Genomic DNA, 22205 nt, shown 5'->3' with positions numbered 1-22205 from the left:
TTCAATAATATCGGATTCGTGTGGACGCAGCTGTTGCTTTTTTGCCGTGCTCGTTGCCGTCGTCGCTGTCGTTGCTAAAGCTATCTACTAAGGCAATGGGCATTGCAGAGATAAAGAGACTGAGACGATTATCCAAGTTGACATTGGATAATTTTTAAATCCTGTAGATGAACCTCAGATGCCGAAACCACCGGTTGTCAAAATACCCACGTGCTGGAAATTAGAGCAACTCCAGTCATAGCATTATAATCGTCATGGACGCAAGTTAATGAGATACTCTGCGAAACTCTCTCCCCCTCTCTCTGATGGACTGCTCAAATCCAACGAGTAAAGAGACAGATGGCAGTCTACCGAAGCTTTGCTTTAGGACGCCCACTTATTCTCGTTCCCTTAACAGGGAATATGCCAAGCCGAAACCAAAACCGCTCTAATGGCCCAAATATTTCAGCAAATAACGATCAATGAAGGAATAGCACTACAATATAGGAAACAAGCCAGAGTGCACACACAATTTCAAGAAAGAAAAAGATCAACGCCATGTTTTCGTTTGCCCTATCAGTGTATATTACAACAAACTTAAAACCTCATGAATAGAAATGGAAGTGGAAATGGTAGAAGTCAACTGATTCAGGATTGGTCACAACAAGTCGACGTTCCGAGCGCCCTTTTGTCAGAGCGATTTATTCTAACTCTAAGAACGTTAAACTCTGTAAACGCTCGCGGCTTGCAGATGCCATATTTATCTTAAAAAGCTTTCCCACCGAGCGGCACGATGAGCTCTTTAGAAATTAATCCCTTGAAACAATTGAAATCAGCCTCGGGTTGTCACTGATCAAGTTTCTGAAAAGAAATTCAATCTCTAATAAATATTTTCCAACAATCTTTTTAAATTCGATATCGGCGTTGGTTAATACTCTGCGGTCTTCCTTCATTGTGGCCTCTTTCATTTACCAGTGGAAAATGTGACGAACGTCTGTCTGTGGGTGGTTTCTTGGATACGCAAATTCCAATCCTACCACCGCATGCGGCATGTTCTTACACAACCAATCCTCGAACCCCTTTTGAGTTGAAAGAAATCAGGGACTTCATGACTTTATGACCTATCGATCCAAGGATTCTTCATTGCTATGAAGGTTCTTGTTTCACACTGACTCCAAGTTTAGCTGCAAAAAAAAAATCAATACAAGTTGGTAACTACTCACAACTTCAACGCTACTGATTGATTGGTTGTAATAATGAACTCTGCTGGCGACAGTGGGGAGAAAAGTGAAGAGCACCAGCGACAGATTTAATTACTAGGTTGAACAATGTCGGGTTCTAGTAGGTGAAGCTTTCGGCCATGGTAGAGCCCACACCCATGAAACGCCTGTTACTGAGCTGAAGGAACATGAATAAACCGTGGCTCCTAACTTCATAACCTCCCATGCAGTAGCGAAACGTCCTTAGTGGCGAGGAGCGAGGAGAGACGGCTGTATTCCCAGGCTACCCACGCAGGCGTTTTTTGGGGAGTGGGTCGTATTTCCTGTCTAAATACGACTCCCCTTGGCGTGAAAACGCCTGCGTGGAAGGCTGAGTGACGACTTCAAGCTGGCTGAAATTGTTAAAAACCTATCCCTGGGCGCGGTAAAAGTGGCTGGAGATTTCCGGTTTTCTTGATGGAGTTCGGTCGTTTCCATCCAAAGTCGTTTTAATACAAGTCGATTCGATACAAACTGAAGTAGTTTCAATCCATCAACAGGCCGATTCGATCCATTCTAAGATCTACGTGGATCGAATCGACTTGTATCGAAACGACTTTGGATCGAAACGACCGAACTCCATCATGTTTTTCTTGATTAAGCATCTTTGTGAGTTTTCATAACGCATTCGTAAAAAACTAGCAAATGAGTTTTGAATACTCTAGTTGAAACATTGGTCTTGCTTTCATTTCGTAGCACGTCATAGGAACATTGTACTCACCTCTTAAATGAAATACTTCATTCTCTAGCTCCTCGCGCCTCTTTCGTTCTGAGTCCATCTGCAGCTTGTATGAATCTGAAAACATGCGGATGATATGAGTGTTTGTTGGTATTGGTGGTAACAAGACGATAAAGGAAACGAGAGGACTTCAATGTGAAATCCTGGTTTAAGTGTTGTCAGTTCAACTTAGTTTGATTCAAAAGAATGAAGACAATTCTTTATTGAGCTCTTAATGATATTTCATCTAAGTACGAAACTAATAAAGGAAATGAAAGGTGCGAGCTAGGAAGAAAAATTCTGCTTGGTTTTCTAGTTAGCCCCCATTCAAGTTAGGGTAGGTGGGGGGTTGGGTAGTGCAAATTTACATGATTATTTCTGTGTGTTTTTATAGCTCCAAGAAACTCAAGTTATTGTAGGCCACACTTGCAAATCAAGGTTAGAATCGGGAGATAGGATGGCCGTTACACTTTGAGTTTTAGAAAGAAAACATAGCTTTACTATCATCAGGAAAAAGATAGTTGAAAAGATGGGTTACCGTGCAAAATCTGCATTTCCAACTCTTTTCTTTCGATGTTCTTTAAAAGCGCTGTATTAGAATCTGCAAAACAATGCACCTTCCCATAAACCTTGAGCGTTACGACAGTTATTTGTTGATCACCACAAGTATGTTATTTATGAAATCTTAACCCTTAAGCCCTAAGAGTGATCAGCATCAAATTTCTCCTTGTTATATCAATGCTTTGTAAAACAGAGTGGTCATGAGAATTACGGACATGATCACACAAGATGAATTTGCTTGAGATTAAAACTTCTCCCAACTACTTCTGTAGGAAATTAATAGGGGCAACAAATGAGAATTTAAATTTTGATCTGAGGATTCAAAGGGTTAAAATTGGCTCTCCACTACAAGCACTACTGTGATTATGCAGAGACAGCTTCAGCAGTTAAATGCTCTATGATTGCTGCAAGAAGAATGATCAAGTGTGCAATTGACGGGTTAAATGTGACGGATGGTACCAACCAAATTACCCCCACCCCCAACCAAAGCAAATAAACTAGGTGCCACACATACATGGCCACACCCATATATCTCCTTCCTTTTTGGGGTTATGTGCAAAGTTAAGTCAGTAATTCAAATTACAACAATATTGTGATTACACGAATTCATCAAGTTAGTGTATAGAGTGGATTAAGACCTGGAAGCTCACCACCACACAAAAAGAAGGCTCAGAACAGTAGTTTCTGATACTCAGATGCTGAAGCTTCTCTATATTCATCCTGATACCATGAAAAGGAGGGTACCTTTGTCATTTAAGGCTTGAATGCCCATGACAAGAGTCTAAGGTAATAAGTAACATACCCTTTAACCGGTCCAACTCTTGTTGCATCACAAGTCTGTTTTCTCTTTCCTGTTTTATTTGCCCTTGATATGCATCTAAATGCAAGTCAATACACAGTTTTTTTTTTCAACGTGCGACTCCATGTTAATTTAAGACAGATTTCATCCTCAACATCACCATCCTCAATGTTTTCATTGCAATAATCATTAACATCACTTCATTTTCAACACTATCATCACCACTGTTACTATGACCATTACCATAGTTGTCTGCAGTGGCTAGCTCAAAAGCTAAGCTCCTCTCACCACCGCACACTTCTACCAAAGTCATTAATGTCTTTTTTTTCTTTTTCTCTCTAATTTGTTATTTTATTCCCACGTTACTATATACAGTGTCAATATTATAAACAGGTGTGAATAAACTAAACTGAACTGAACTGTCGTCATCACCAGCATTATCACTATCATCACCACTGTTACTATGACCATTACCATAGTTGTCCGCAGTGGTTAGCTCAAAAGCTAAGCTCCTCTAACCACCGCACACTTCTACCAAAGTCATTAATGTATTTCTTTTCTTTTTCTCTCTAATTTGTTATTTTATTCCTACGTTACTATATACAGTGTCAATATTGTATACAGGTGTGAATAAACTGAACTGTCATCATCACCAGCATTATCACTATCATCACCACTGTTACAGCACTAACTTTTCAAAGCTACAACAAGTGCTTTAGAAGTGATATTTGTTAGTTTTGGATATCTTATTCAATCTTGCCTGTTTGTTTGCAGTGCATGATGAAAAAAGCTTTGTTCCTGCTTTTTTTAAGGTCTCTATAGATCACCTATTTGATAACCTTGGGTCTGGAAAAAGAAATTGTTGTTTTGGAAGAAAGTATGGAAAAAGTCTTGAATTTTGGATCCAAAGATCTGTACAAACCCTGTTGCTATATGCCATGAGAGTTACTTTTTTCAGTGCAAGATATTTTTTCCCCAGGTATTTCCCTGCAAGATTTTTTCCCCTTGAAAAAATCAGTCTGCAGGATATTTTTTTCTGAAATCGCCCATACCATGATCCGCCCCCCTCAAAAGTCAAATGGTTGGTCCCTAGTTAGAGGTGCCAAGAGAACTCTTGTCAGCATGGCCAAAATGTGGCACGGGCACTTGATGGAAGTGGCCACTCAATAGAGGTTTCATTTACAATGATATAGTCTTTGTGACAATATTATTTTGGGACTTTGATTACTGTCCACTCATTAATAGAGGGTGGCCATACACTTCATAGAAGGAGCTTAATGAAGGATCAACTGTAGAAGCAATTCATGAAAACTACTTCTCTCACCATGTAAAATTTTCATTTCAGTTTCTTTACGCTGAAGGGTCTTTAATAAATCTTCATCACTCACTGAAATAAAGGAAATCAGAGACTTGTCGAGATCAAATAATGTATTGTATCCAGTCTGCAGGGTACATATCAGGGGCTAATAGCCCAAACACATTGATTTTAAATACGTTAACAATGAAAACAACCCATGCAAAATATACCTCTATATTTTTTGGCTGGTTGTTCAAACACTCTTGGATGACTCACTAAATCTTCAGTTGGTCTTTTGCTGCTTTGATGACAGTGACCTGTTAAAAAAAGTCATTTAAAAAATGATAACTTCCTTTTCCCTCACTACCTCTGATGACATGGTATTAATATTTTTCAGGAAAAATTAGATGCTTACATCCAAGCAAGTAACTTTTTTCTCCTATGGTAGGTCTGCTTGGGCAGTAAAATCACTGATTCCATAAAAAGGAAATTATTATGACATGATCAATAACCTATAATACAAAAATGAATTGGTGCTTGTCTACCTTGTTGTTTCCACTTATGATTGGCAAATTGCAAGGGACTTGTTCAAAGAAGCAGCATGAATACCATCCATCCATGACCAATTTTGGCTTTCCAGTATTTCATAAATGTGCATTAACTCTCTTAAAGGAGTAAGGGCATGCAGGTTTAGTTCAGTGCGTGCACACTGATCATGATATAGAGCTGATTGCTAGTTTGCTTAAGTGGAACCTCACTTGGCTGTAGCTAGTCTCCCAAGCATACTTTTTTTTTTGTCCCGCAGTGCCCCTTGGAATGATCCTTGGGGAGGGGTGTTGCATGGCAACACAACAAATGGCTGTGTAGGGGACTAGGCTCTTGCCTAATGTATATTGTTGTTTTCCTGGGTGTTTACCAAAGAAGTAGATTTTAAGGATCAAGAATGATATCAAACAACCAAGTCAAGATTATAGACTAATATCTTACCACAGCTTGTAGGACTCAAACCAACTGAAGGCATCACCCCATATCTGCTAGCAGTTGTGGCACATGTTGAATGGATGTTATAATCTGTTGGAATGGATGGAACACGCTCTGTGATGCCATGATGTGTGATGACACCTAAGTGTGCATCACGCAAACCAAAAGCAGGAAGAATTGTGCTAAGAGAAGGTGAAGGATGAACAACATGGGTTCCAGTAATAGAATGGATCTCCTTGGACACACCCTTTGGACTGTCAACAGTGGGTCTGATCCCAACAAGAAAGACACCTGTCGCTGGAGGGCTAATATTTTTGCTGTGTTCTTCACCTTCCACTGCTTTGACACAGACATGACCTCCATCAGGTGTCCCACTAGGCTGAGGTGACACAGAAGATACATGGCTTGAAACAGCTGTACTGGGATGAGTGACCAGCTCTGCTATGGAAAATGAGCCAGCATCTGAAAGACTTGGGGAAACTATTTTGTAAGTCATTGTACTTTCTTGACATTCATCACCGACAGCTTCATTATCCGAGTCAGGATTAACAATATTGAGTTGTGAAGAAGGCAAGATGCTGACACTTGTTGGTGGTGACCTGCATTGAGAAATTTGCTCTTGTAGATTATCATCAGTATTATTTTGGCTGCTCTGAGTGGAATCTAGGTCATCACCCACAAATACTTTGTAAAGATCAGATATAGAATATTCATCAACCTGATCCTTATTAGTTTCATCCTCATCTTCAACTTCTTCACCAGCCCCAGCACTAAAAGTGCTGTCAGAATTGCTCTCCATTCTCTCTACCACTACTGGCTCCTGTAATTCAATTAACTTCAATTTGTGTTCATTTGCAGAAGTTGTGTAAAACTGTAGAAGGACATCAAAGTCTGCTCTAGTGATGTATGTGCACACACTTGGCCTGTTAATGTGACCTAAAACTTTCAGATGAAGTACATCAGAGTAGGAGTATTTGTGTTTGACAATTCCTAGCTTGTCAAGATTGTAACGTAACTGCACACTGTTACCATTCAGCAATTGAACAGCTCTATGAACATCTGGCATAGCAACAACCACTTGCTGGTTTATGATAAACAAGGGAACCTTTAATTCAGCTTGAACACACTGCTGCAGCTGTGGTGATGCTAGGTGGTCTCCATGGGTTGCATTGAAGTCATTTGCAAGAATGATCGGCTCACTCCACTCAATTCTTGGTGGATCTTCGCTTTGGTTCTCGGAACGATTACACATGTGGTACATCTTGAGCAGTCTTTCAGCATCTGCCTTTGTGATGTAAGTACAAAGGGTTGCTCTTGAACTCAAGATGTTGTGACCTTTGAGATGCTTCAAGATCATGCTTGAGAAACGGTGTGTTGGAATTCCAAGCCGATGCATTAAGCTGCCAACTTGGACGCTTTGACCATACAGATCAATAACGACTTTGCGCAGATCAGGAACACACACAACAACTTCGCCCTCCACCAGACAAGTTCTAATTACACAGCTAGGGACACTGTTGCTTTCTTTTGCTGTTTCTGATTCTAAGAAGTTTCCAGTGTCAGACAACATAGGTGTTTCAGAGGTTGTTGAAGAGGAACTAGATACTAATCCAGCTGAGTTGTGTGCCTCTGTGTTGTTCCCTTTCTTGGCCATAGAATTACTGAATGCTTCCAAATGACCAGATGAAACAGTGGCTGGACTTGTATCAAGAAAAGCTGAGGTGTACTGTAAGACGTGCTCAAAATCTTCTCTAGTTATATACAGTTCTCTTAAAGTGTCATCATTACACATGACTCCAGCATTAGTATCAACCCTTGCCATTTCATTTGCTGTTAACTTACATACATTTATCTTTAGATTGTGTAACACCAGGTTTAAAAGGTCTGGCCTTCTGAACTTGGTTTCAAATAATCTATAAGCTTCAGACAAGGTTACGAAATCTTGATCTTGATTCGTAGAGAGATATGTGTATGTGTTCTGAATTGAAGATCCACAGATTTGACTTGAGGTCTTTCTACCAACAGCCAAAATATCATTGTTACAGTACTTTTTCCCACCCTGAGACTGTGTGTTTGTTTTGCTAAGATTATCCATCGTAATTGGACTTGACAGCTGAATTCTTTTTGCACGATCAGTGTTGTTCTCCTCATCATATTTGTGAAGTATTTGATAGAAATCTTTCTCGATAATAAATGAACAATTTTTAACTTGGAGATTAACAAATCCAGAATTCTTCAGCCATCTAAGCTGTAAGTGATCAAATCGGCATGTCCCGATTCCATGTTTTTTCAACATGTTATATAAATTGTTGTATGACCCCCAAGTCTTTAAAACCACTTGGCATAAGTCCGAAAAAATGATTATATTATGGCCATTCTGATAAAACTGCTGTACACTCAAGACTGGTGATGTCTCACCATCATTTATGCACACACTTGCTTTGACAATTTTATCTCTGTTGTAAAAATGTTCAGATCCATCAACTGAAGTGCTTGATAACTCACTCATATCAGCTGGAATAATCGTGAGAGGATCCTCTGCCATCCAGCTGTGTTTAAAATTTTCTGTCGAGTGTGGCTCAGGTCTTAACATGCCACTTGAACTTCAATCAATGCCTGTTGCCCTTCATTTAATATGCCACTTGAACTGCTGCTTTATCATCAAGGTTCACAAAACATATTATCTCTGGTGCATTCTGATGGAAAAACAAACACAAATTTAAGGTCTAGCAACCTGTTTCTCAAAAGTCCTTCGGGCAGTAACTTGTGGGCCCAAAATAAACAACATTCAAACTGCAAACTAAAGAAGCCAGGTCCTAGCTAACGAACTAGTCCACTTTGCGTTTTCAACTGATAGTTTTATCATAGTCCCCTGAATTTAACTATTGCAAACCTAGCCAGTGAGGAAACAGCTGACATTTTACAAAACAAAACATTTTACAACAAAACCATAATTATATGAACTTTAAAAACTAAAACATTTTTTAATGTTGGGGAGAATTTGGTCTACATTCTAAACTTAAGCACAGCTGAAAAGTCAATTTTATCCTTACACTGGATTTTTAGAGACCAAGGGATATGGGAGACTAGGAGATTTGTGGCACATCTGGGAGAGTTGGAAAACCAATTCCTTTGCACTGGAGATTTTATCATATGAAGAGCCCTATCCATCATTTGCAGAGATGGCAACCTCTGGAGATTCAAAATCTGGAGACTCCTTTTTGAATTACCCCCCACCCCTAATATCAACTCTGATATGGGTATTCCATTGGGGTAGTTCGGACTGGCTGGGGTCAATGTTTTGTCCATCACCCCTTTGAACATCTGAGGCCAGGTTGTCTTGTGAGTACATCTAGTACATCTGTAACCTCCCCAAAAAAGGAAAATCCAGTAGACAAAATTCTCCTGCCAATAATTGAGAAGTGGAGAATACAAAAATTAAAGTTTAAGCTATGATTATACAACATTCTTATTCTCTTTCATTACACTAAAGTACGACCTTTTTGGTCATTTTACAACAAAATAGTAAACTATTGAACTTCACAACAGGTTACAGAGCTTACTATCACTAACAGGTCATGTGCATGATGACGTCATTTACTACTACGACCAGAATGAGCTATTGCATTTAATATGACTATCCCCCTCTCCTCTCCAGGGGTAAGTTATAAAAATTGAGGATTTATTTAGGGGTAGAATAAAAAAATATGGAATTCTTTGAGGGTGAACCTTTAATTTTCATGAAATTCTTCGGGACCCATATTCTTCAGGGGTAAACCCATATTTTATGGAAGTCTTCAGGGGTGAATGCAATTTCAGGGGTAAGGAGAAAAGGTCAGTCCTCAACCGGGCAGGGGGGGGACGGATATTAAATGCAATAGCCCAATCCTCCAGGGATTTGCCTTCTTCTTTCTTTAAACCTCCCTTAAAATAAGAAAGGAATAACAAAAAGGATTCTGGTCTTAGTACTAAAATGACGCCATCGTGCAAAATGGCCGAATCAAATTATTAAAAAACTTAATTTGAGTTATATTTCCAATTTTTTTTGGCCAGAATAACCAAAAGACGTAAGAGTAAAGTAAGCTTATTTGAAGTAGTTCGATTGAGTCGCAATTAGACTTGACGCTATTCGTGTTTTATCAAGAAACGCTCAATAAAGCTTACAAAAAAAATTATATGACAAAAAAAAATAAGCTTTATTGATGGGTTGAGTCTTGTGCTCTAAACTTCGAAAAACTCCCGCTTTTGAAACAATCTTTATTTAGAAAAAGGAAACAAATGGAAAACAGTATTTATATCGATGAAAGCCTCTTGCATACCTGTTTACAATCTTGACCAGAGGGGATTTTCTTCTACAAACTGGAGAGTCGGCCGAACATCCTTCCCTTTGAATGGCTTGGTGACCACTCATCAAGGAAGACTGGGGCGAACAAAAGCCCTCTGTTTCCTTTATTCGGGCGTCCAACATTCTTCCAAATTTCGTAAAATTCTCTATCAAGTTATGACCTACGAGTCTCAGTTAGTGGACTGTGCTGCTGAAAGTTGGCAGAGAATGCTGTTTAGAGAGGCGTGATCAGTTTTAGTGGCGAATATTGCGTGACTTTTCGTCACAACCCGACTTGACTTGCGTGTAATATTTTCACAATTTTTGGTGGCGATCATCATTCCTCACTAAGATGTCTTTGAATCTGGGGTTTTCTTACTTTATTGACAGCTCAATGCAAACCGCTGTCAAGCGTTTTACGCACAAAAAGTTCTGGTAAGTATTCAAGAGCCTCTCATTGCCGTCTTTGGTCTCCTTCACTTTGGGACTCAACCTTGGTTATGATCAGTGTTCGTCTACATAAACCTATGCGTGTTAACAGCTGTAGCATAGTATGGAAAAGTTGATTACGATTTGTTTTCGAACAGACAGGGAGTTCTGTTGGTTTTATTTTCCTTTCCAGGTTCCTATTAACTGTTTTCGGATCTCCCATAGACACTCCCTTTGCCCCCCAAATCGTGCTTACATGTAACAATAATTATTATTGTTTTCAAATGCTCTTGTGAATGGGACATTCCATTTTGTTATCCACCCCCCCCCCCCACCCCCCATGAAGGGAATAATTAAATAATATCCAGAAGAACCCTGTTGGAATCTGGCATTTTAACTACAATAAAGGGTTTCGGAATTAGGTGTCAGATTCTCAGATTACTACAAGGCCTGTCTGGCCTGTGGGAATTGTGAGATCTGGGACTTGTAGGAATCACAATCTAAGTGTTAAGGGCCTGTCGGAACCCTGCCCTCCATACTGTGTGGCGAGATAAGCGACCTGTAGGAATCGCAAACCTATCAAATCATGACTTCCATCGGGGGGTTCAGATAAAAGATGGAATGTCCCAATAATTATGCAGTCCTCCAGCCCAGAAGCACTTGAAAACAGTAGTTTATGCAAAATTTGGGGGGCATACAGAGTGTATTATGGGGATTCCGAAAGTGGAGAGTGAAAGTAGTCATGCTTATGGTAGCAGGTGGAAATCCCCAGCTCTAAGTCCTTAGTGACAGCCTTGGAATACCAGTTTAGAAAGTATTCACAGTGATGCTTCGTCATATGAAAATTTCTTGGAGTGAAAGAAATTTTTTTGGTTATGAAAAGATTTCAATCCCCAAAGGATTATTTTGGTATATGGCCATCACCTCCCATGTGGATGTTAATAGGATCTGGCATCCAAAGAGGTATCTTAATATCCTGGGTAGCCAGAAGTTTAGCTGATTGGAGCAATAAATATTATTTAATTATTTATTTTATGATTTTTTTTTCTATTAGGAATGTTGCCACTCATGTTGCAACATCATGGCCAATAGCATGGGCCACGCTCTGCATTGGCCGAAACTTTTTACCCCTTTCACTGCAGCTACTGTTGATTTTGTTAAAGAGCCTTCTGTGTATCGTACAAGAGCCACCCATTGGGGTAAGTGGGGTCCTTTTTTGTGGACAGGCTAAGATTATGTTAATCTTACTAGTACCCAGGTCTCCTGTAGCCTGTTCCAGATAAAATACACAAAAAAACTTGAATAATGTTTTGAATTAAAATTTGACAAAACAAGCAAGGTTCACAACATTTGCTATAAGTATCTTAGATGAGTTATACTTACTGTAGCAGCATAAATGGAACACAATCAAAGTACATATACGATTGTCGCAATCTTAAATCATCAATATGCTATTCGGGTCAAGTTTCATGACCATTCTTGACTTTTTCATCAGTCGTTTACAAAACTGGCTGCTATCAAGAGGCTATTTTGGCAGTTGGGGACACACTTTAGTGGCCGTTGGCCATTGTATAGAGGTGGTCTGACATTATAGAGAGGTTTAAACAAGAGCTAATGCATGGACTGTCTGCTGGGACAAAAATTAGTGACCATTGTAGAGAGGTGACCATTATAGAGAGGTTTAAACTAGAGCCAATGTATAGACTGTCTGCTGGGACAAAAATTAGTGACCATTGTAGAGAGGTGGCCATGAGGTTTAAACTAGAGCCAATGTATAGACTGTCTGCTGGGACAAAAATTAGTGACCATTGTAGAGAGGTGGCCATGAGGTTTAAACTAGAGCCGATGTATAGACTGTCTGCTGGGACAAAAATTATTGGCTGTTGTAGATAGATGGCCATTAGTGGAGGTTTGACTGTATTCTGTACCTTTAACAATAAGACTTTGTATGAAATAGACTCTGCTCATTCTTTATTGAATCATACCTTTCCATCTTTTCATCTTTTACAGTTTGTCTACACCGTTTTGTATAGTACTATGGCTTACTATGTATTAATAGTGTACACCGAAACAACAACATTCCAAGCCTTCTTTATTATTGCCTTATGCCTTGGTATTCAGCTTTTGAGTCACTTAATTTTTGAAGGAGGAATTCCACAGCGTCTGCCTGCGAAAGAAGACAGTGCATTGTTTCAAGTCTTGGATCTCGCAAATGAGTTTTTTCTTGCCCAGTTTCACTTCATGTTGACTTTAATGGTCAGATGTGACCTTCTACCTATATTACGGTGGCGCTCAGATGCTTCATTGCACAAACTAATGACGGCAACTCAAGAACTAAAGTATGGTAAGAAGGCCCCATGAAAGGCTTCATAGCCATGCTCATTATTGAAAAGGAGAAGCTATAATACATAATTGTGACTTGCTCACAATAAAATTAGATAAATTAATATATAATGCCTAAAGGAGTTAAGGTCAGTACACACTAGGTGACAAGTTGCAGCAACTTGTTGTCATGACGACATGTCGTAGGGACAAATTGCTTTGTATGTACTGGAGAATTTTTGTGAAAATCTTTGTCGTCTGCAACAGAACTTTGTCACAGCAACATCAAAAAATCAAATCAGACAATTTGTGCGACTTTTCGCAGTGACAAAATTCTGTTGTAGAGACAAGGACTTTCACAAAATTTCTCCAGTACGCACGAAGCGACTTATTGCTGCGATGTGTTGCCGCAACATGTTGCTGCAACTAGTTGTAGGACCTGTACACACGGAGTGATCTGTCGCCACGTCTTGTTGCTGCAACTTGTCAGGTAGTGTGTACCGTCCTTTAGTCTGCAGTCTGTGTAGCTGGAAGGATTGCTATGTCCCAGGTACTTTGTTGAAAGCCTGGCTGTCACCTAAGAGAGCGTCAAAGAAAACAATTTTACTTGCTCCCAATCTTCTTGCATCTCCACTGCTAAAAAACTACTTAACAGCGCCTCCCTGCTTCGCCAGATACGCAGGCTAAAAAGAGTAAATAGACTGTCAAGGAAATTGAACAAATCGATCATGATATGAAAGAAAGATTTAAAGAATTTTATGATGAAGTTCTACCCATAGTATCCATCTGCCAATTTGGATCTTGAAATGTACTATGCCCTATTACTAAAGACTTATGGCAATGAAAAACAGTGGATCTGAATGTGAACCAACAGACTGTGGAGCTTTTACAGTGGTTTGCATACTGTGTACTTTAGAAGATAAACTGTGGCCTTTAGGAGTAGACTGAAACACAACCTTTCAAAAAAGTTTTTTGTCTTTTTTGTTGATAATGCCATTTTTAAAATGTTTACATATAATTTCCAGTATGCAATTTATTTTATGCCTTTATCTCTCAAACATTTAACAGTGCTGAGTAGAATCAGCTGACAGTATGTCTATGCATGACATGTGCAAAGGTTTGCTCAAGGAGGGAACTGTTTACTCAGCTACCATAAAATTCCAAAAATAAGCCCACAGGCATATAGTTTTCAAAGGCCTTTTTTGAGGGGCTTATTTTCGGAGGGGCTTATCTACGGAGGAAAATTGCGTTTCAAAATCGATTGGGCTAGCCTTATAGTTGAAAGTAAATGTACTGCTTTTGCTCTGTTTTACTTTGTATTTGAGGGCAATTTTCCAAGTACAAGCACCCGGGCGGGGGGGTGGGGGGTGGGTGGTTATATTTGGAGGGGCGATTTAACAGAGCGTTTTTAGAGTTACCGGTTTGGGGGCTTATATTCTTGGAGGGGCTTATTTTCGGAATTTTACGGTATATTGCAAAACAATGCAACATTGTCACCAACTTGAAGGGTACCTACCTAAACAAAGCAGCACACTTCAATCAGTGCCACACTTTCAGTAACACCAGTGATTTTGTTACAAATAGTTATGGCGAGTCCTGGGGCTCATCATGTAAAAAATCATGAGTCCTAGTCCAGAACCATTGAGTCCCAGTTCAAAAACCCATGAGTCCTAAACTGAATTTTTTGGGGCCTTTATTAGACTGTGAGCAGTGTCTTATTTTTCTTTTGCATCACGGTAAAATGTGATAACCCCGGAGGGGGGACTCAGCATATGAAAGGGGTGGGGATGCTAGTCGGAAATTTTGAATTAAGCCCCTAAAGGAGACCGATCTGGGCGTGGCCCAAGCTTTTTTTGACCCCTAAAAGAGACCATGTTAAAACACAGACAAATGAGAAAACTTGGATTATGTGAATGGGATAAATAAAACGAATTAAAAATATACATATCAAATACATATTTTTATATTTTTTCGCGTGCAACCCTAAACAAGACCTTCATGGCTAAATAAATTATGATGGCGTTTTGCCCAGAACACCCTAAGTGAGACCAAAATCCGAAATTTACACCCCTAAGCGAGACGACGAGCATTCCCACCCCTTTCATATGCGGAGTCCCTCCCCTCCCCCCCCCCCTCCCCCGGGGCGATAACGCGATAATTAATTTCCTTTTTTGCCAGTAATTTGCATAATTTTAACTTTTCGCGCGCCCCGCGTGGCTCTGAGGAACAAAGGACGACGGCTCGCGGTCTAGGCCTTTATCAGTTTATGTATAATATGTAACCATGCAGACAATTAATCTGAAGACAGACTCAAAAACTCTTTATTACAGTTTACTGGAATAAAAATCTCCTTTTGTCCTAAAGCACAACAAAGAAAAAGAAATATACCTAGTTAAACAACAGCCGCAAGAACAGCCACGGAAATTATACGAACAGAATATTCTAGAAAAGCATCTTCAGGTCGATCAAACAATCTTTGCGTCCCCCACAGGACACATGTAATGAATTGTGTTGCTAGCCTGAATTTCATCCGATTACTTCGAGTCGTTATTACTCCCTCAGAGGAGAAAACGACTCGAAGCAATCGGATGAATTTCAGGCTATTGTTTTGCGTCTTTTGCGCTTTTTATGCGTCAGGGAAGCAGGGCGCAGAGGTAACAAAGTCACTGTAACACGGCGGTTATTCTATCATCTTTGGTATAGTGTTTATGTAATGCATCAGTCAATTCCACCTGCGCCCAGGCCCCCCCCCCGGGCTGACCCCCGGGCATTAGCATTCTTTTTGCCTTGGATGGCAAATTCCCGGGGGTTGGGACTCTTGAGCTGTCAAATTCCCCGGGGTGGGGACAAAAAAAGAGGGCAAATGCCCCGTCTTCCGTCAACACTGTAACATTTTTCATTGATCTCACAGTCAAATAGTGCCGTTTTAAGCATTTTAATGTGCGATTTTTTTGGTTTAATTAACGTCTTCCTTTGTAATAGCGCGAGGATTCTAATTAAGACTTCACTCCGCGACGACTTGCACCAGTTTTAATATGGTTTTAGTATTGGTATCAAATTATTGAAATTAAAATTAATAGAGCGCTGTAAAGTTATATGTTATGAATAGTTTTATAAATATGAAAGGATGTTCTTCAAATAATATCAACAGAAATTTGATTCAATAACCAAAAAACGTTGATTCACATCGATAGCTCGAATTTCGCTACGTAATTCTGGCTTGATAAGCAATGAAGAAATGCATACATACATTTAAAATCGAGAACATGCCTTTACAACCCTCTACAATTTATTTCTGTCCTTGACAAATGAGCCATTCTGCTTTTCTTCCAGTAAAACCTTATATTCTGATAGGAAACCGCGTGCGTGTCAAATGCTCGGGATTGGCCCGGGGGTTGGCAAATGCCCGGCCCCCGGGCAGTGCAACATTTGCAAATGCCCCACCCCCGGGACTGACAAGGCGGGCAAATGCCCCTCAGTTGCCCGGGGGGGGCTGGGCGCAGGTGGAATTGACTGATGCATAACTGACTTTAAGGACATCTTTGATCTTTAAAAAACTAACTTTCGTTACATTCACTTGCTGTTCTCATCATTTCTTAACAAAGCGAAAAAAGAAACGAAGTTGTGGTAGTTTTTTCGGGGGAGGGGGTACTTGGGTTAATTTTTGCTGGGTATGTGCCGCTGGCCTCTCAGAACCCCTACCACTTTATAGTCTATTCTGTGGCCAGTTATAGACCCCATCTTAGTCACTTTTGGGCAAATATGTAATTTTCGCGATCCCAACTTAGTAACTTTCTATTTATGTATCTGGGAAGCAGAGAAATGAACCAAGGATTGGGAAATGTGGATTTGATTTTGAAATGATCCAAAAACGTATCTGTAACGCTAAAAAATCCATCCTTGGATTTCCTCTAATTCCATTTCTATGGGAAATCTGTTTAATGCAAAATCTGAGACAAATTCTTAATCCAGATTTCCCGACTGAACACACCCCGCATTTCCTCTCAGAAGTAGAGAAGTATAATATTAAGATCTAGTGAAAACAGTGTTACGGTAATAATGCTTTACAACTGCAAAGCCTTCAAACTGGCGCAAACCAGCCTGTCAGCGTGACAAGCGGAAACAATAAGAAAGAATTGAACTGAAACAAAGGAAGAAGGTGAATTATATTTTTATTATGAGTTTATCAGCATGTCGCTGGGGTGGGACAATAACTCTAATTTTTTCAATATATTCACTACGCAATACCCCCACTTACAAATCGTATAACTCAAGCTTTAACTTAATCTCTCTCAACACTGTTTTTAAGGTTAATGTCATGAAAGATATTGTTCATCGTGGATAACGTGTCTCAAGGTCAAACTGTCATGATCAATATCTCAGTGACAATCGTGAGACAAACAATGAACGAAACCCTTTATTTTTAAGGTTGCCATCATTTTGATTTTAATGTGTTTCTATCAACTAGTTGAAACAATAACTTTATTTACTGTAACATGCCAGATTGAAAACTTTGATTAAAACAATAAAGGTTAACATTCTTTTTTGAACTACCTGTTAAAATTAAACATAATAAAATCGTAAGGTAGAAATTGATTTTAATGAAATTGTTCCTCAAGAACTGTTCCAAGAAATGCCAATCAAATACATTTTGCAAGTTCTTGGATTTGCTTACTTTCTCAATCAACAAATCATTGATAAAATGTTTCCAACAGCATTTTTCAGTGATTACAACAAGTTATTGAATGCTAGAAAACTAATCGACGACAACTACTTACAAAAGTAATATCAAAGTTAAAAGCAGTTTTAGTTGAAACTATCTTAAACTATAAACATCTACCTGTCCAAAACTAAATTTATTAAGTAATTATTCAAAGTAATGGTATTACTGCTTTCGTCATTTTAATTATTTTGGAATAGACAAATACATGTAAATGTGTTGTGTATTGGAACTCTCAATATTTTAAGTTAATAAGAAGTAAATTTTAAGTAAGAATTTATGAGTCTTTTCCATTCTCGTTTCCCTCTGACTCTGTCGTGTCTTCGATTTCTTCCATGGTGATATCCATTTTGTTTATGTCTTCAACGGCGACGATGTGAGGAATTATCCACTGAATGGGGCGAGATGAAAGGAGGTATTCAGTCATTACTTGGGGTGGGACAAACACATGGCCGACAAGTTTGTCTTTTGCATCAGAGAGTGGTTGAACAGCTTTCATCACACAGTTGGCAATTGTAGCAGGCATGTCCTTGATGGGATGAGCCTAAGATCAAACCAATATTTACTCACATTAACCCTTAAACCATAATATCAAAATTCTAATTCTAATTTGTTGTCCCTATAGGTTTGCTATAGAAGTAGTGGGAAGCGGTTGCTGAAGTACAGGGTATCAACCAGATTAATCTTTCCCGACTATTCCCAACCTTGATGCATTGCGCGCCGCGAACACAAATCCCTCAAATCTAGTGTTACACAAAATTAAAGGCAGGATTCACCAAAACCTATGACGGATTGTCCAAGACAGCCGGTAGAAATTTAGTGTGGACATGTAAACCTTTGACGTGGCTTGTCCGTTGGACAAGCACATTTTTTATTACAGAAAATACAGAAATAGTTAAGAATTGACTTCATTTTGCAAAGTCATAAAAGCAAACCTCACACTTTATTTGTTAGCTCTGTTTGGCTTAAGAACCTGGCTTAGTTACCAGGCCTGCTTTTTTAGACAAGAGCTCTCGGGTTTCAGACAACTAAGTTTAATATAGTGCTTGTCCAAGGGACAAGTGGATAAGAAAATTTTTTTCCTACTGTGAGAGGGTTAAGTTTTACACAAACAGATCAAAGCTTGCCTTTTCCTATTTTTTCACTGACTACATGTCCAAAATAGTGGTTTTAAAACTCTCTTTTTGATTTCTTGACATAAACTTTGTAAACTGAAATAATTAATTTTATTCAGTATGCAAATTTCAAAACTCAGAGCAACAATTTAAAATGAATCAGATATTTCATTTGACTTGCTTGAACTTCATCAGCAATGTAAAATGTCAGGTTACGTGACAGAAAGGTTGTTACGTATTCCTAGAGGAGGATTGTAAATGGCTGGAGGTCCAGTCCCCCGTCCCTACTCAGAGAGGGTTTTCTTTGTTTGATGGTGATGGCCTTCTTGATGTGGTGTTTTCGTCAGATTGAATTAAATAATTTAGTTCCTCCCTCAGCAATGAGCAACTGTACTTTGCCATTAAATTTGCATGATGAGTTCTCATTCTTGAAGACTTAATTGGTTTAATATAGCTCAGAACGAAACAAAATGAAAGGTAGAATCGTGCAATTTGAAAAGGTGAAAATAAGAACTTCAAATTACATGACTTTGCGAACACAGTCGCACTTTGGTCATCTGGTGAGCATCCTATCAAAACAGCTGTTAGAAAATCGTTTGAAATCACTCACATATCTGTCCAGTCAGAGAGGCAGTGATATCTACTGCATAATGATGTAATCTGGGCCTTCTGTAGTGTTTTTTGGGCAATGCTCATATCCACGTGACCGCAGGTAATCCTTCCTAATTTTTTCTCCTTTCGAAACCTCCGAAACTGCTATTACAAATCTTCTTATTTCACAATGCAGTGTTTATCTTTCATTTAAAATAAAACCAATGATGAAAGAAAACATCACACTGGGTGCAGATCATGAGAGGTAGAATCGTGCATTTTGGAAAGATAAAAATAAAACCTTTGAAGTGTTTTAGTGTTATGCTGGTCCTGCCAATCTATTATCACTGTATTAATATTAATCATCCAGACAGTCCAAAATTAAAGTACCTTGTGAAGTGCGAAAACAAAATCTTTGGCCGAAACAATGACACTCCCAGATAGCTCAAGTGCCATGCTAGGGATGTACATGGTTGCATTGTAGACTTTTTTCCCTGCTCCTGATGACTTGCCAACCAAGTCTGTTACCTTATCCTGCAAGTTGCTCATCTACAAGAAAACAGAAAAAGTATCAACTTTACTGTGACAACGTAGATAGTGAATGATTGTAAATATGATGAAGGCACTGTGATGAAAAGCTTTGTCTACCTTCCAAAAATTTAAGAGAAAACAAATCACCAAATATACTTGAAATGGTCGTTCTGGTATGAGGAACTTCTCATAAATAGTACATTTGGTCATAGATAGCTATGTTAAAAAATACGATCATTTTAAAATTTGGATCAACCCTTTTCCACTGAATCTTAGACGAAACTCACTAGTAGTAACTTCCTTTGCCACCATTTTCCATTTTAAACTCACTTTATATCATTTTAATAGTGATCCAGAAGAAATTTATGAGACAAGTTCTGACCGGATGTTATTCAATACCATTTGTTTTAAATCTAATCCAGATCTACAGCATACCGTATCAACTGTGAACTTAATGGGCTGGTACGACATCAGCTTTCTCTTTCCCCTGCGTGCCAACTTTTTCTGCAGATTCCGGGCTCTCACCAAGTGTCCTTTCTCATGATCAGCATCATCTGTTTCCAGCTCCTTCATGTCCTCTTCACATTTGCCATCAGTAGGCAGAGTTAATTCGCCAATCAACTCAAACGTTGACAGCACATCTCCTGTCCTAGCAACCATCATCTTCACGGCTGCACTGTCTTGCAGTTTGGAATAGTAATCTGAGGCAGTACCGGTTACTACAGTCTTGATCTAAAGAGGCAAGACAAAAATCCAGTACGTGTTAACAAGGTCAAGTATGGCCCAAAATGACATGTACTTTTGTGAAACCAATGCAGGCCTTTGCACCATTTTCAGTCTTGGAATAAACTTCTCCCAAATTTAATGCAAGTTATAATAAAGCCAACAAAAGAATAAGCCTCCAAGTCAAATTGGGATCTTTTAGTGCAGTGCACATCTTCTGGCTCCATAGCAATATAAGAAATTTCCAACAACTAAGTATTGATCCTTGTATATACGATGCCAAGCATGAAGAAAACCAATAATATTAGAACTGGTATACCATTAGGTTGCCATGGACAGTTTCAGACAATATAATGCATCAAATTTACTTCAAGTATTCTGATTGACTAAAACACAAGTATGAATGGCTAAACTTCCTTGCGTGGACAGGGACAGACTCAAGTGTCCACATTATGGAGGAGGTGTCCAATGTTGAAAAGGTAGGAATTATTTGAATTTGGCAAGTTTAAAACCAAGAAAACTGTCTGTAAGAGAGAGGTGTCCAGAGAGGTTACTATAAGAAGAGAATCATTAATGACATAACTGGATGGGGGAGGTAATACATACAACTTTTACCTCAGTGGGTGTCTTCGTAATAATGGGACACTTCTCTTCAACCTTAGCCAGTGTCTCTGAAGCCACACGGTCAATGGTAGCAGCTGTAATGAAAATGGTTCTCACTCTAAGCTATAAATACTTTTGATACATGAATTTAAAAGGGTAAATCCCCTTAAAATTATCACAATGACTGACTGATTCAAGTGATTCATGAAAAAACCTATTCATTGTTTTATGTCTTTGAGATTGAGAGGGATCAATAGGAAGTTCAAGGTTCACTAATAAGTGGACAGCAACCTGAAATCGGGCTGTCAAGACGTGACCAAGTTTATGCTTCATTTCGAGTTTTATCACTAGTGTGCTGATTTTCATAAATAAGTTAAATGAAAACGAAAATTAGGACACACTACAGAAGAGTCTCACTTGAAACGCGAAGAGGATAGCCAACAAGGGTCCCTTACGTAAGCTATAAAGGTACATGATCAATGATTCGATGGACAAGTTTAAGCTTACTGTCGAAAAAAAACGGGCGTTTTTCCTTCACGTACCAGCACATTCGACTTTTCCAACAATGGGTTTCGACAACGAACAATTATTTGCTGCGTCGATAATAGGCTTTGTAGCAGCTGTAGCCATTTGGATCGTACTTTCACCCGCATTACAAGCCATCCTTGTCACTGCATTCCGTTCCTTTACCGAACTGTAGATTTGAGAAAGCTGTTCGACGGCGGCAATCGCCACTGGAAGTTCCCACACACGGGTCGCAAACGACTTGTTCTCTGCTTCCTGCGTCATCTCCATTTCAGAAGTCATATCTTTCGAACGACGTTTAGATCTACTCTCACCAAAAAAGAAGTAGTATACAACCAAATACAACCGAACGACGAATAACTCGTACCGTTCAGAGAGCAATTTTTATTGCGAAGACAGTCGGACTTTGGTCATCGGGTAAGCATCCTATCAAAACAGCCGTTAGAAAATCGTTTGAAATCGCTCGCATATCTGTCCAATCAGAGATGCGGTAATATCTATTGCATAATGATGTAATCTGGGCCCTCCAGCGTGTTTGTTGGACAAAGTTCATATCCACGTGACCGCAGGTAATGTTCCCTAGTATTTCCTCTTTCGAAACCTCCAAAACTGGTATTACAAATCTTTTAATTTCACAATGCAGCGGTGATCTTTCATTTAAAATATAATGATGATGGAAAAGGAACGTTGTATCGTGTGTGGATCATGCAATAACTCTACAAAACATT

The 22205-nt window shown here is 39.1% G+C and overlaps 4 protein-coding genes across 5 annotated transcripts in view; 2 read left to right on the top strand and 2 right to left on the bottom strand.

Annotated features, from left to right (window-relative positions):
* Nucleotides 1-895, top strand: part of LOC140936478 (elongator complex protein 1-like) — a 45262-nt gene extending 44367 nt beyond the window's left edge. The window contains exon 38 of the mRNA XM_073385957.1: nt 168-895. Within this exon, the coding sequence (XP_073242058.1) occupies nt 168-241 (74 nt within the window). The 3' untranslated portion in view covers nt 242-895. The remainder of the gene's footprint in view (nt 1-167) is intronic.
* Nucleotides 896-1017: 122 nt separating this feature from the next.
* LOC140936479 (uncharacterized) lies at nt 1018-8185 on the bottom strand. Its single transcript, XM_073385959.1, has 7 exons — nt 5601-8185; nt 4844-4930; nt 4641-4703; nt 3320-3394; nt 2495-2557; nt 1960-2034; nt 1018-1163 (listed from the first exon to the last, which is right to left on the bottom strand). Exons 1-7 carry the CDS (start codon nt 8137-8139, stop codon nt 1126-1128), a joined length of 2940 nt encoding a protein of 979 aa, XP_073242060.1. The 5' UTR covers nt 8140-8185; the 3' UTR covers nt 1018-1125.
* A 1850-nt stretch (nt 8186-10035) lies between these two features.
* LOC140937570 (uncharacterized) lies at nt 10036-12751 on the top strand. Its single transcript, XM_073387125.1, has 3 exons — nt 10036-10353; nt 11402-11546; nt 12358-12751. The coding sequence occupies exons 1-3, from the start codon at nt 10271-10273 to the stop codon at nt 12706-12708; spliced, it is 579 nt and encodes a 192-aa protein (XP_073243226.1). The 5' UTR covers nt 10036-10270; the 3' UTR covers nt 12709-12751.
* Nucleotides 12752-16824: 4073 nt separating this feature from the next.
* LOC140936539 (uncharacterized) lies at nt 16825-21872 on the bottom strand. 2 transcript variants are annotated; one of them, XM_073386031.1, is made up of 5 exons: nt 21495-21872; nt 20965-21047; nt 20152-20358; nt 19486-19644; nt 16825-17933 (listed from the first exon to the last, which is right to left on the bottom strand). In XM_073386031.1, exons 1-5 carry the CDS (start codon nt 21757-21759, stop codon nt 17667-17669), a joined length of 981 nt encoding a protein of 326 aa, XP_073242132.1. In that variant the 5' UTR covers nt 21760-21872; the 3' UTR covers nt 16825-17666. The 2 variants fall into 2 exon arrangements, with proteins under 2 accessions (XP_073242132.1, XP_073242131.1); XM_073386030.1 differs by having other exon boundaries at nt 20062-20358; nt 21495-21871.
* Nucleotides 21873-22205: the final 333 nt, after the last annotated feature.

Source organism: Porites lutea, chromosome 5 (genome assembly GCF_958299795.1).
Source record: "Porites lutea chromosome 5, jaPorLute2.1, whole genome shotgun sequence".
In the NCBI taxonomy this organism is placed as follows: domain Eukaryota; kingdom Metazoa; phylum Cnidaria; class Anthozoa; order Scleractinia; family Poritidae; genus Porites; species Porites lutea.
Note: the sequence above shows the minus strand (reverse complement) of the source record. Positions and strands in the feature narration are given on the sequence as shown.

Bases quoted from the DNA above. Each gene is read 5' to 3' on its own strand.
- LOC140936539 (XM_073386030.1), bottom strand. From the start codon at position 21,759: ATGACTTCTGAAATGGAGATGACGCAGGAAGCAGAGAACAAGTCGTTT. The intron at 21,048-21,494 runs GTACGTGAAGGA...TTTTCATTACAG, and splicing joins TGGAAAAGTCGAATGTGCTG to CTGCTACCATTGACCGTGTG. The intron at 17,934-19,485 runs GTACTTTAATTT...GTTTGATCTTAG, and splicing joins TTGTTTTCGCACTTCACAAG to GCTCATCCCATCAAGGACAT.
- LOC140936479 (XM_073385959.1), bottom strand. From the start codon at position 8,139: ATGGCAGAGGATCCTCTCACGATTATTCCAGCTGATATGAGTGAGTTA. The intron at 4,704-4,843 runs GTATATTTTGCA...CCTTTATTTCAG, and splicing joins ACCAGCCAAAAAATATAGAG to TGAGTGATGAAGATTTATTA. The intron at 2,035-2,494 runs GTAACCCATCTT...GCATGTTTTCAG, and splicing joins GGAAATGCAGATTTTGCACG to ATTCATACAAGCTGCAGATG.
- LOC140937570 (XM_073387125.1), top strand. From the start codon at position 10,271: ATGTCTTTGAATCTGGGGTTTTCTTACTTTATTGACAGCTCAATGCAA. The intron at 10,354-11,401 runs GTAAGTATTCAA...TTTTTCTATTAG, and splicing joins TTTACGCACAAAAAGTTCTG to GAATGTTGCCACTCATGTTG. The intron at 11,547-12,357 runs GTAAGTGGGGTC...CATCTTTTACAG, and splicing joins TACAAGAGCCACCCATTGGG to TTTGTCTACACCGTTTTGTA.